The 14,559-nt window shown below is 37.5% G+C and overlaps 2 protein-coding genes across 2 annotated transcripts; one reads left to right on the forward strand and one right to left on the reverse strand.

Annotated features, from left to right (window-relative positions):
• The first annotated feature begins 239 nt into the window (after positions 1–239).
• Positions 240–2,130, forward strand: LOC149000819 (universal stress protein PHOS34-like). The gene is made up of 4 exons (XM_089139514.1): positions 240–623; positions 734–843; positions 970–1,088; positions 1,648–2,130. The coding sequence occupies exons 1-4, from the start codon at positions 446–448 to the stop codon at positions 1,736–1,738; spliced, it is 498 nt and encodes a 165-aa protein (XP_088995640.1). The 5' UTR covers positions 240–445; the 3' UTR covers positions 1,739–2,130.
• Positions 2,131–2,640: 510 nt separating this feature from the next.
• LOC149000820 (glutamate decarboxylase) lies at positions 2,641–7,775 on the reverse strand. Its single transcript, XM_089139513.1, has 6 exons — positions 7,596–7,775; positions 7,279–7,483; positions 5,271–5,471; positions 4,132–4,346; positions 3,732–3,985; positions 2,641–3,457 (listed from the first exon to the last, which is right to left on the reverse strand). The coding sequence occupies exons 1-6, from the start codon at positions 7,679–7,681 to the stop codon at positions 2,913–2,915; spliced, it is 1,506 nt and encodes a 501-aa protein (XP_088995639.1). The 5' UTR covers positions 7,682–7,775; the 3' UTR covers positions 2,641–2,912.
• Positions 7,776–14,559: the final 6,784 nt, after the last annotated feature.

Here is a 14,559-nt window from a genome sequence, read left to right on the forward strand (position 1 = left end):
ATATTCTCTCTCTCTAGCAAATCACATCCATAAGATCAGAACAACTTTGGGACCCATTAATGCTATGACATTGAAAACCACAACCCTACTCAGTAGGACTGCATTTGGTGTGTGCAGGCGTGGTGATGACCTATCATGATACAGTGTCATTAACTCCAGAAATAGTCATTATTAGATTTATTACCACATTTTTTTCCCTTTCTAGAGCTTTCAAGAATGTCCTAAAGATGGAATGACTTGTCCTTCAATCAAGAATCCAAGCACAGAAAGTAATGGAGACACTTGATGAACAAGGACTTGACAGCTCTCAGCTGCCATACCAATCTCTCTCTCTCTCTAGCTCTCAATATATAGTAACTGTTTAAGGCTCAGATTTGTATAGAATTCTCTTCTAAATTCCATTATTACAGAGATACAGAAAAGGGAACCTGAAGAGAGAGAAAGAATGGCAAAGGTTCGCAGCATTGGGATGGGCATGGATTACTCTCAAACAAGCAAAGCAGCCCTTCAATGGGTAGTTGATAATTTGGTCCAGGGTGAAGAAGATCAACTCATCTTGATTCATGTTCGATCTCCCAAGTCTGATAATGACCAGAAGAAGCTTTGGAAAAACACTGGATCACGTCTCTACCTTGTCTTTCTTTGATTATTTTTCTCTCTTCTTAATCCTCAAACCTTGCTGTTTTCTGACAAAAATTTTGTTCCCCTCCTCTTCCTCTTTTTGGGTTTTCAGCTTTGATTCCTCTTGAAGAACTTAGAGAGACAACTGTGTCAAAGCAGTATGGGCTCAACCCAGATTCGGAGGTTCTTGATCTTCTTGATAGTGTCTCGAGGACCAAAGGGGTAATTTCTTACTTTCTACTTTGTTTTAGCTGTATGGACTGGGCTTTTCTAGAGTACTCGTGGGATTATTTCACATTTATTTCCTATTGTATTGAGAAATTGTGAATTGGGTTTATGTGGAAACAGGCTAAGGTGATGGGTAAGGTGTATTGGGGTGATCCAAGAGAGAAGCTGTGTGATGCTGTGGAAGAGCTCAAGCTTGATTCCCTTGTTGTTGGTAGCAGGGGCTTAGGAGCCATTAAAAGGTTAGTTTGTCCTTCAGATCTCATGTTATTGTGTTGCTTTCTTCACACTTATTAAGGTTGGTTGGTTTTGAGCTCGGAGTGTAAAAGACTTAAGATAAACCCAATGTCACATTCAAAATTGTTACAAGTTAGGTACTCCGATGCCACCTTATCAATTAGGGCTTTTATTATGGTTCAGTGGTAGGTGACCTGAAGGCAATTCCTTTCTGGGGATAATGATTATGTTTCATACACCACAAATGAAAGAAAATGGCATTGAAAAAGAGATTTTCTTAACTTTTTTTTTCTCGACTATCTCAATCTATGATTCTCGTTCTAATGTGTAGTGTAGAAGTATAAAAGAAGTATATATATCTATCTTAATAGGTAGAAAATCTTAACTCAGGATTAAACCTTATCTTATGCCATATAAAAACTACATAAGAAAGGAATAATACTTTAACATTTTTTTTTTTTTTGGTAAATATACTTTAACATTGTGGGATACTAGTACTCTTGTAAACTTTTAAGTTATTTTTTTAAGGTTTAAGAACAAAAAAAATGTATTTGTGAAATGCAGGGTTTTGCTTGGAAGCGTGAGCAATTACGTAGTATTGAATGCCACATGCCCTGTCACCGTTATAAAGGGAGCACCAGCATTGAAGCCCTAATTTCGAATTTTCAAAGAAGAATAAAAACTCCATAATGGAATTGTACTTTTATTTTACTCTTGGTTTTTCCGGTTTGATTGCAAGTATCTAGATTTGATTGTTTTTGGGCACACTTCATCTTAAAGTTTTTAGTTAGAAAATGATGTATAAATAGATGCAGGGGAGAAAAGTATGCATTGTTTTATATGTATTAAGCTTAATTGAACGATTTTATTTAATTCATTTTCTACCAATATGGTTTATTTTCCTGGTTTAACCATTGGTTTTCTATTGAAGAAAAAAACCCCACAAAAGTGTTCAAAGTCTAACTAAAACCAGCGAAAAAAAAAAGGTTTTCACATTTGAATTCTGAATTGGGTGATGAAGCCCATGGATCAAAAGTCTTCTAAGAAAGTGGACGTAATTTCAAAGTCCATAGATGGGATGTGTGTTTCCTTTTATCTAATTTGGGTTGCAACAAAAAGTCAAATATTCAGAACAAGTGTTTGAGAAAATGTATAAGTAAAACAACTTACCATTATGGGAATCGCCAAAAATGTCATCTGCATTTGAAGTCCAATGGCCTAGCTTCAATGATTCTCTTTCAACAGATATTAATAAGTGGTTCAGAAATATTTCTTGCTTCCTAATAGAACCCAACCCTTGGAGGCATTCGAATTGGCAAGGGATGTTTTTCGAGCACAGACTTTTAAGTTTGACTTTTTATACCTTTTGTGAGTTTTGATCTTTTACATGTCAGGATAGAGGTCTATGCTCATCTGAAATTTTGTTCACCATGTATTAAGAAAGAGCTTACATGAGGCGCAGTGGAATCCCACCTCACAGGCCTCACCTCTAATGTGTGATAATATGTGATACCTCGAGAGGTAGAGGTTCCAGGCACAAAATCATTACTCAGGGAATTTTTAATGATTCTCATGCATTAACCTCTTAAGATTGGTAGTTTTTATGGATATAAAAAAGATGAATCTGGTTTTCACACAAGCAGAGCCCAGTGCCAAACCGAAACCCATAAAGACAAACCTATCATTACTAGACCAACACTACCAACCAGTTCATAACTCAGGAACCTATAAAGCAAATTACTTAAAAAGAGGGGGGGGGGGGGATTAGAAAATAATTGAAGGAAAAAATTCAGAGGTTCCTTATACTTGTGAGGGACAAGCTAGTCCTCTTAGCAAACACCAAGGGTCTTGCTCTTTTTGTCCTGAACAAACTTCCTCCATGCGTTAGTGATCTCCCTCTGCGTCTCCAAGGCACTCTTCTTCAGCAGGGAAGCACCGTCACAATCTTTGTTATCTTCAGTCGCCACAGCCAACTTAGCTGAAACCCTAGCAGGTAGAGCATCGAGTTCATGTAATACTTTCTCAATATCTATCACAAGTCTGTCAGCAAATGTGCGAGAGAAATCTTCACGGATCACAACACGAAGTACTGTTACATGCTGTGCATTTGCTGGCATAGTATATGCTGGCACAATCCACCCGTACCTCCTCAAATAATCTGATACTTCGAACTCATTGTGTTGGCTGTTATCCTTTAGAGAGAAAGCCACTAGAGGGACACCAACATCCTTGGAAACAATGTTGAAACGCCCAGTCTTCTCCAACCCTTCTCTTAGAACCAGCATGTTTTCACGGCAGTTCTCCATCACATTCCTATAGCCCTCATAACCCAAGCGAATGAGTTGGTAGTACTGAGCAATTACTTGACTTGAACCTGTTTTGAAGCATTCATTATAATTAATTCATGTTGAAGAACAGTTTGAAATGACGTTAATTTCTAGACTAATTATGTTATATGCCAAATGAGGAGTAATTTGATTTTTAGAGAGGGCTACCTGCAGCCTAGAGTGAGAGCCATCGAGGACAACTATGGAAACGTAGTATTATATTATGTGTTTAATGAGGCTCAATTGGGTATATGAGCACTAGATTAAGCTAGCCTAATATGAGATAGGTTAAAAGGCACAAGCACCTAACAGATTAGTTACCTTTAGAGAAGTTGAGCGTGAAGGTGGGTTGATCAGCTCCAAGGTAGTTGATGTGGAAGATGAGCTCATCAGGCAAGTCTTCCTTGTTTCTCCAGATAACCCATCCAATTCCGGCATAGACGAGACCATATTTGTGGCCACTAACATTGATGCTCTTAACTAGTGGCAACCGGAAATCCCAATCGAGCTCGGGGTAAATGAATGGTGCGATGAATCCACCACTAGCTGCATCAACATGGATTGGGGTATCCCACCTGCAACAAGGCCACGAGACATTCAACTCTATCAGTTTCAATTGAACCGGGTTAATACTGCCAAACAGGATGAAACAGTCCATTCTATGGGCTTGACAAGATTGCAAGTTCTAAATTGTTTAGATGATGTTCAAGATCAAGCATACCCTGTTTCCTTGTTCTTTTCTATCAAGAGATCATTCAATCGCTTAACATCTTCGAACTCGCCGTTAAGGGTTGAACCCAAGATAGCAGCTACACAGATGGTGTTCTCGTCAACCATTTCAACGGCTTTGTCAGGGTCCATCACATAGTAACCATCTTCAAGCTTCACCTCCTTCAGCTCAACCTCAAAGTATCTTGCAAATTTCTCCCAGCAAACCTAAACCACAAGCAAAAGATTGTGGTCAGCATATTGAGAAGCCCCAATTTAAGCCATTAATGTTATAGGGATTTTTGTTAAGTGCTGAATTGGGATCTTCCAGCATTAGTTAAAGCATGAGACGCATTCAGGGAGGTGGGGTACTGAGGGTGGTTGCCCCTCTGTGATTTGGGTTTTTCTCAAATCAGAGTCGATGATTCTGAAACTTAACAATTCTTCTCTCTTTTACCCAAAAATAAAGAATTGGGATCTTCCATCCATCAAGTAGAAGTTTTTGCTTTCTTTACATCTCTTCACCACACATTAAGAAAGAATCTTATCCGAAATATTAGCAAGAAAAATTAGAGGTAGGTTATCAAATAGATTCCCACCTAGTAGTATGTGATAGAGAAGTATAAGAGGAACACTGAACTCTATTCATCAAGGTAGAGGATCCATACCCGTAAGTAACTGAGTGTGGATCATCTCCCCTGAGTGCTCCCTTGAAGGCATTACAACCACAAATTATGTGGGGTCACAAGTAAAAAATAATAAAACATTTAAAAAATAAACCCCATCACCTTGAGTTCAGATCGTCTTCCTGACAAGGTGCTCCCTCGACAGTTGTTGACCACAAATTACAAGGGAACCCTCAGGATTAGGGTGAAAGGTTTTTTTTTAAAAAAATATTTTATTATTTTTTATTTGTAGACCCCACATAATTTGTGGTTGTAACACCATCAGGAGAACACACCCATAAAGGGAAATGATCCACACTCATCACCTTAATCCTGTTGGACCCCTGTAATTCGTAGTCAACAACCGTCAGGGGAGCACAAAGAGTACCTCTTTCGGGAGAAACGATCCGGATTCTAAGTACTTGGGGTATTGGGCTTAGTAAACCTATTTTTACCAAATAGATTCTAATCCAAAAGTGAATGATACCTGAACATTAGCACCCGTGACAATGTTGGGGTTATTCCATGGTTTTCCTTCAGCCTTCCTTTTGTTCTGCCACTTTCTCTTGAAGGCAAGCCCTGCAAGCATTATAGCCTCCGAGGAACCCACCGTTCCAACACCAACGGCCGTTTCAGATTCCTCCAGTGGAGCATTGAATAGACGAGCTATCATGTTAACGCATCGATTCTATTCAAAAGATGAAAGAAAAAGAATTCATTAAATCCACCATTAACAAAGATTAAGCAACAAAAGAATTCATTAAATCCACTACTAACATAGTTTAAGCAACAATTAACTATGAAGAAAGCTCTAAAGCTTGACTCACCCTATCATTATCATGGGCCCAGTCCCCGGCCCGTGACTAACTAAACAATCAATTTTCAATTTTTAGAATCAATGATTGATGCGCGTTGAAACCGTGTTGGGTTCATCAAAATTTATAGCAAATTAAATAATTAGTGGGCTTTTTGTCGCTTTAATCCTGCACTTACGTAAAGAAAGGGCGTAAACACAAAGGATCACATAAATTAAATTAAAATATGGGGTCTATAACTGGAGTTTATAGTGCAGTAACTACCCTCCTCCAAAGAATCTTCCCTTACTGAGCCTTAACGATCAAGACTCATTCTTCTTAAGGCTTTCAGTGATTTGACCCAAAAAAAAAAAAAAACCTTGATTGATCCATAAACATTAAAATTGTATCCATACGATTTGTTTGTTTCCATTGGTCGAACCAGAAACGACCTAATAATCAGGTCTACATTCCATCCAAACCGTCTATTTGGTTGACCAATTCAACTAGGTCTTGTCTTACTTTTCGCTGAATTGGACTTTTTGTCCGAAATTGCACCCGTAAGCATGAGAGCGCGACAGCCTCCAAATTTTCCGAAGACCTTCTCGAATTCTCAGACAGACTTTTAATTCCTAGAATACCCCCCTCCCACTCTCTGACACATCACATGAACCTTTTGTGGGGTCAATCTAATCATAATGATTGACAGTAGAGGATAAACAAGTGTGGGGCCCATATTCCAACTTCCATCTCTCTGGTCCATCGTGTTGGCAGCATCCCTGTGGTCTGTCACAAGGATCACGCGTCACGTTGTACCAACTTTGACAGAAAAAACCAAAGGGTGTAATAGTAAATAGACATATGCAGTAATTTACAATTCTGACAGTTTGTCTCATGTTCCAATTTACGTAAACACCCTTGAGAGTCACGACGTGACAGTTTGGCCCGTCGAGGCCGCGCCGTGCCGCCGTGGCGGCCTTCTCCTTGATTCCCGTTGAGATCCTAAACACTCTTTCCACCGATAACGGATCTCTCACCCCCTAATGACAACCGGAGAGTGTGGATCTTCTTCTCTAACCCGGAGCACTATCTATGCTCTCGCCTCTCGCCTCTCGCCTCTCGCCTCTCGCTAACGTTATAAGTTTATAACCACAAATTATGTAAAATTCACAAATAAAAAAATAAATCTCACCACCATATCTATGAGCTCCTAGTAACTCGTGGTCAAAGGAGCACACCCATCGAAGGAGACGATCGGACTCGCTGTCCATTGACGCTCATAGGTCACAGCATTTCCGTTTATGTCAGGGACGATATGTCATAAATACCCTTTCCTATTCGTAGATTTCATAAAAGGTCCAAGTGCTGGGCAAATGTTCTTATTTCCCGGGCAGAAATCGATTTGGGTATCTCCCCAAGAGCCCACAAAATTCCAAATCGACGTCTGTCATTGGAGCAGCGGGAACACTTTTGCAACCTGGTTGCACGAAAAAGTTTCCCCTAGTTCCTACTTTCCAGTCACTTTCACACTACCCTTGAAGGGAAATAAGTGGATTCATTCATGCGAGTGCATGTGAACTGTTTCCTACTTCCATTAAACAAACCCGAGAGCACGGGCATGGCGTATCGGCTGTGCTGCTGCAAATTATAGATTTAAAAAACCCTAAAGATTGAGAGCGAGAGTGAGAGAGAGAGAGGTGCCTGAAGCTCAGTGGTGACAGGATACTCGTCCATGTCGACGTAATTCTTGTTAATGGCGGACATCATGAGCTTATCGCACTCAGGTTCCATCCAGGTGGTGACGAAGGATGCGAGATTGAGCCTTGGATTTCCGTCCAGCATCAGCTCATCGTTGATGATCTGATACGCCGCTTCCTTTGGTATCGAGTTGTCTGGCATCTTGAACCTGCAGAAATTTGACCGATCCGAAGTTAATTTAAAACTAGAATGAATTTTCAGGAATGATCGAAATGTAAAAGATGATGATGATCTTATCAGTCAGATCTGATCGATCTCACCTTGGAAGGCAAGTCCTGACGTATCGGGAAGCGAAGGTAGAGTGGATCGAGACATCGGACTCAGTTGCAGTTTTTGAGAGAACCATGGCTACTATACCAGATGTTTGATCTGGAAAAAAGAAGAACAGAGGTGGATGCAATAAGTAGTGGATTGCTTGGAGAAAAATCAGGAGGCTTTGTGGTCTTATATAAGCTCAGAGCCTCAGACATGCTGGTTTTTTCTTTTTCTTTTTTCCTTTTTCGACGTCGTTGGAAAATTCCTCCACCGATAACTCCTTTTTCTGGAATTGTATGGGGGAGGAATTTCATTTGACCGTGTTCACCGAAACAAACATGAAAATAATTTATGGTATCCATAAATTAAAATTTAAAGAAAAGTAATTAATGATTATTTTATTCTCTAATATCTAAATTTGATTTTAAGGACAAAATTTTATCGAGTATCTATCGGTGAAGTGATTTTAGGAAATGCACCACACCGTATCATAGAATACTATAAGCGTTGCTTAAAGAATTGGCTTTAAAGTACTAGCGGGTTTATTTTATTGTAGTTGGTCATGGAATCGGAACGAGTCAAACCGTCTTAAGTGGGCCATGGCAGTGATGTTCAACTATTTGAAATCTGTTTACGTAGGTGAAGTTTGAGAATTCTAAGTTCTAACTATTTAGATATCTGAAAAAAGGAAACGAACTGTTCCACCCAAAAGAAAAAAAATAAAGCAACTGTGGGGCCCACTACCGCCTTGGAGGTGTGTAGAGAAAGTGTGAAGGGAAAGGGTCCTTCGGTGTGCCGACCGGAACAGCACGTTATCTATTTTCCGTGTGGGGCTACCTTGATTTTTTAATTGACGGGTTGGCGCGGAGGAAAAGCAACCAAACACCACATAGACGCGTACACGTTGCTTTTCATCAACTACAAAGCACAGTTTGGATTGTAGGACTTTTCTGGAGAGGCAATTTCTGCTTCATCCCGATAGAAAGGACACTTTCAGTTAAACTTTTAGAAAGGATGATTGATTGCTTGTGGCTTGCAGTAGATTAGGCGCAATTCTCTCAATGCCTTTTTTTTTTTTTTTTTTTTTTTTTTAAATTCAAAAAAATTATATATATACATGTATATATGAAGTGTGATGCAATGGGATTTTAGTTAGGAGAAGTTTTGCTAGCATTCACATATGCACGGTTTATATTAATTTTCTTAATCTCAACCATTTATTAAGCTTAGAATCTATGATGTATAGCAGAGTATTGTTGCTTCCAAACAAAATGCATTACAATAAAGATATAATTATTAATCTATTATTGTTTTCACGGTACAACAGTTCGGCCATCTCGGTGGTAGGCAAACTGAAACCCACCACTGAAACCGAAATTTGTTCTGTTGCTGTAAAATCGCCAAAAAGTCGTCAATTTACTGGCGCTTCGGCGGAGTTTAAGAAAGATCTACTCAAAACGATCTCATTTGAAGTTGTGTTTTCCAGTTTTCCCTCTCTCTCTCTCTCTCTCTCTCTCTCTCTCTCTCTCTCTCTCTCTCTCTCTCTCTCTCTCTCTCTCGATTTTATTTATTGTTATCGTCGATTTACCGGTGATTTGGAGAAGTTTAAGAAAGATCTGCTCAAAACGATCTCATTTGAAGTAGTTGTGTTTTCCAGTTTTCTTTCTCCCTCTCTCTCTTTTGATTTTATTTATTGTTGATGAGTTTTTTGTTCAATACGATCACGAACCAAGTTACAGAATTGTTTATGTTTCTAGAACAAGATTCATCGCCTTGGATCATCTGAAACGATTGTGTCAATCTACTTTTGTGGTGAGATTCTCGCCGAAACAGTTTCATCTTGATTGGAATCGAAAGGCTTCAACAACGACTAGAACGACAATACTTCTGCAACTATACTAGCCGTTGTCATTTCAAAAGCGGTTCCTTTTGCACATTCTCTGTCTCAAGTGACCCACTCTACTCGCCAAACACTTGCAGCAGTTCATATCTTCTCCGTCGCGGCTTCTCCTGCTGGTGGGATTCTAAGAAACAGAGCAATTGAGGACCTTCTGTCCAGCTAAATACATGTCGGCGAAATCTCGGAGCTTGTTCGCTTGGTTTGCCAGGTAGCAAACTGGCGAACTCCGGCGAGACTTCATTCTTTGATCGGTCTTTTTTTCTTTTTGGGTGGGGGGAGGGGGGAATAACCAAGTATTTCATTCATGTCAAGCAAAGATGTGGCAGAACATAGTTCTAACTTCTAACAATCACTCAATAAAACTTAACCCATCTTTCAATCTCTCAACCAAAAGGGCATTTAGTATTGTGGCTCTGAACTAACTTCACTAATTATCGATTATTAGATTTACCGTGCACAAAGTCAATCAGTTCGCCAATAAATAGAATAGTCTTTCTTTGAGTTCTAATAGCTCCCCTTCCAAAAATGAAAAACATTTGTTAGAATGGACCATGCAAGCAGCAACCTTCCGTCGACTCATAATTGTGCTATCTTTAATCAATAAAAAAAATTTCTTTTTTATTAAAAAGAGAGAGAAGAAATCTTCTCCGGAGTAGTATATGGGACCAATAGAAAATGAATAAAATATTATATATTCACATTATTGATGATACTTTTTAAAATATATTTTTTTGGTATCGACTTTTCTATCTTAGCATTTTATAGGCGACTGCAGTTTCTTTGTCCCCATAGTGAGGCATTCAGGCCTGCCAAATAATATTTATATATTTATAACATAATAAAAATGTGTATATCATTTTTAACTTATACATCTGATCAACTAAATTTAAAATTGGAAAGGAAGAAAATCATGAAGGTTTTGTTTGGTTGCAAGAGAAGATAAGAGGACGCAATGTAGGCTTTGAGCACTCCACATATAGACCGTTTATATTTCATTCACTTAATTTCATCTGTTTACATGTAGGTTCATTATTTGATCGAGAGTAAGCTTGGAATCTGTGTCGGTGTGTGGAGAAGTCCTGCTTCTAAACAAAATGCAATGCAATGAGAACATAATTCTCAATTGAAGTAAGAATATCATCAATCAAGGGCTTCACTAATGAGGGGCAATTAGTATTGCCACTCTGAACTAACTTCACTAAATTGATTATTAGTTTTACCGTGCACAAAGTCAATCAGTTCGCCAATGAATAGAATAGTCCTTCTCTGAACACTAATGCCTCCCTTTCCAAAAATTTTGAAGAAACATTTCTTAGAAAGGACCATGGGATTAGTGACCTTCTTTCGACCTATGATTGTGCTATTTTAATCAATAAAAAAAATTTATTTTTCATTAATAGAGAGACCAATAGAAAATGAAATAAAATATTATATATTCACAATTATTGTTCATACTTTTGTCTCTTTCCATTTTATAGGCGAATGCGGTTTCTTTGGCCACATGGTAAGGCCAGCCAACTAATATTAAAATTAATACATCATTTTTAACTTACATATGTGAATTTAAAAAAATATATTTGAAAAGAAAACATCAAAGATAAGAAGACACGATGTAGGATTTGTTTGGCATTGTGGCAATTAGTATACCCATTTTTCATACGATCGATCAATCCTTTGTAGTTTGTAAGGGTAAAGACTTTTGTTTCATTGGTGGTTGTATATATTTTTCATTTTTTTAGTGCCCATTTAATTACATGAATTCAAAATTTTCAAATCTTTAGATTCATGAATGAGATATTTATATCTGTTTGGTTGTGAAATCCTTGGATTTCATGAAATCTAGAGATTCATCATTTCACACTAAAAATGTGAATCCGTAGATTTATGGTATGATGTGTTACAATTATATCTTTGATTTCAACTAAGCCTCCTCTCGTTCTCGGGACGATGAGCCCTGCAAGAAACGTTAGACGCGGGCCGGCTAGTGTACCGGGCAGTTGCCTTCGATGGCTAAGTCAGACAGTGAACATGTTAAGATCTCGTGCAAAAGCTACACAAGACTATGTTCATAATGTATTGGATGCTTATTGGAGGGATGTGTCCTTGTTTTTATACTGTACGTATTACCTTTTATGTATTTGGTAAGTTTTCCCGACGAGGGCTGTTGTCTCTCCTGAGATTGTGCTCCCTTGTCCCTGATCCCGTACAATCATCCCTGAGTTGACCTTCCATCTTGGGTGTCATTGCCAAATAAGTCCAGCATACATTACGCTTTAACTTAGCCGGTCGGCAACAGTCCTGACCTAGAATCATGACCAGTCATACCCGGGCTTAACTCAGTCGGGTAGAAATCTCCCCATATTAGGGTATGAAGTGAAATCCAAAGATTTCACCCCTACTATAAAAGCACTAAACATTTGCACATTCACAAAATCACGTTGACCAAACAGTTTTTTCATGATGAATTCACATATTTCATTCCACATATTTAAGTAAACAAAATAGTTAATCTTATGAATTATGACTCCATAGTTTTGAAATCTCTATATATTCAAAATCTCCAGACTCATGTAACTATACAGGCCCTTAATACATATCGAGATTAAGTTTTTTCTTGAGAATTAACAAGTGTATATGAAATATCAAGTCAAACATCATATGGATAATACAATAGTTAAAAGATTCTCACAACCACTCACACCTCTTCAATATTCTCTCTGTCTTCCCTAAGTCATGTGAGATTACAATGATCGTGAAGAACTGTCCCCTTATATAAAAATAAATATTTTATTTTATGAGAACAATTTGTTTTCCAATTGAATTGGACTTCAAAAAAAGACCATATATATATATATATATATTGGTAAACATCATATATATATTTTTTAATGTATTGACTAGTAGCGTATAAGAATCTCAATTGTAATTAAACTATAATTACTATCAAAATAAACAAATGCAACATTCATCACTATAGTATTTATTAATAATGAAAGGGGGGAAAATTACTATTACATCATTATTATAGTTTAACTTTGTTTACATTTAGTATTATATATGTCCTTATTTGGTATAAGGGGAAAAATCTTCTACATGAAGTTAACATTTTAATAATAAGTAGTTGTAAGACCATTCTTTTTTTATTCCAAAACTTATATAAGGTATGTTAGTGGGAATTGGTAAGTTGGAAAACTTATGATTGGAAGAAAAAAAGGTAAAAAAAAGAAGGCCCTTTATGTATTCCAACTTTTCTTTGATCATTCATATTAAATAATGGTATGATAGTATACTTTTAATTTATTGAATGACTAAAATATGTTTAGTCAATCTCATGTAAATTTGATGAAAGAATCTTTGTATGTATATAAGAAAATGTCTACATTTTTTAGGGAGGTTTTTTTTTTGGACTATCCAGCCAATAGGATCAAAACACTTCGTTGAAAGTGAAAATTCAATACCAGGTATAAAGTGGGGGTTCCACATCGAGATATCATAATTGTGGTGATTTGGAATACTCTAAACCTAAATTGGGTCAAGTTAGATTGAGGTTAAAACAACATCAAGTAAGAGTTGAGTGTTTGAACTAACTTGGCCTGGCAACGTGAAAGCTAGGTTTAGGATTACGTAGGTCAAAGTTAGGGTCAAGGTTTTACAGTGCACAATTTAACCTAATGTTGTTGTAGCCTAGTTTCTATTGAAGCTAGAGAACATCTTCAGAAAAATGGTATTCTAAGATTCGTTGTTATCAGAATATCGATACTGATTCAAGATCGGGCAAGTATTGATTTTCCTTAATGTGGCCATGGTGGTGATTTCATTTTGTCAATTGATAACTTAGCTCGCTCACAAAAGGCCCAAACATTTTTAAAGGACTAAGTTCAATTCGTCTACCCTAGTGGGTAGAAGATAACATCACTTTGATGTTAGCCACATTCAAGGGGGCCTAGTTTATCAATATTCAAAAGTGAGCCTTCTTTTGAGTATGTGGTGCAAAGACATCAGTCCAATGGTCTGCTGAACAGTCTGGCGCATTAAATGTACAATACTGAAGACAAAGATGTCAAATCTATGGAGTTATAAAGGGGGGGCGCGGTTGGGAGAGCAGATCTCAATTCTTGAGAACCTGTTAGGTCCCAATGCAATTACAAAAAGTACTTGGGATCACAATTGGGTAATACGAGATGCTCATCCACCTTTGTGGGCTGACCCACCTTGTCATGATTTGGGCCATTGGGGGTGCTCCATGGCATTCAATAACCCACGTAGCTTAAAGAGAAGTTGATTTCTTGTCAGTTAAGAAATGGCTTTAGCAAAGACAAGTAGCTTTCTTGCAAGCATTTCTTAAAAAATGAAAGAGATGGATTTGGATAAGCAAGCCATCACCACTAGTAGAGCTCTAGGCACAAATTAAGTAAAACCTACCATGACATTAATGAAATCCTAATGTGAAAAGTTAGTGGTGAATGAAATCTCGTCAGATCCGAAATCTAGTCAGATCCGAAATCTCATTTGATCGTTACAGACATTTAATAATGCACATGATTAAAGCAATTTCGGTTTATAGAACTTTCCTTTTAATTGTTCACTCCATGTGTCACTTTCATTTCTTATCTATCAGAAGCAATTATTGAAAAGGGCAAAACAGAAAAAGGTGGGAAAAATTACATGATTAGCTGCTTTTAGGTTTCCTATTACAAAAATAGCCCCTCATTGTTTTACTTTACAAAACTTACTAAGTTTGCAATTACAAAACTAGCCAAAATAGTGTTTTTTCACTTTTTTGTACATTTTTACCCCTAAAGTTGACCATATCGACATAGGGGTGCAAATGTCCAAAGGGTCTAAAAAAATAATGACTTTTTCCTTTTTGACAAAATAGTGATTTTCTCGCTCAATGTGATTAGTTTATGAGTAAAAAAATCCAAAGAGGTGAAAAATCAATATTTTGGCTAGTTTTGTAAATGCAAACTCAGTTTTGACTAATTTTGTAAAGTGAAACATTGAGTGACTATTTTTGTAAGAGAAAACCTAAAAGCAACTAATCACGTAATTTTCCCAAAAAGGTCAGA

The sequence above is a fragment of the Hakea prostrata genome, chromosome 11 (genome assembly GCF_041222555.1).
Source record: "Hakea prostrata isolate BN-2017 chromosome 11, UWA_Hpros_2, whole genome shotgun sequence".
Taxonomy (NCBI): domain Eukaryota; kingdom Viridiplantae; phylum Streptophyta; class Magnoliopsida; order Proteales; family Proteaceae; genus Hakea; species Hakea prostrata.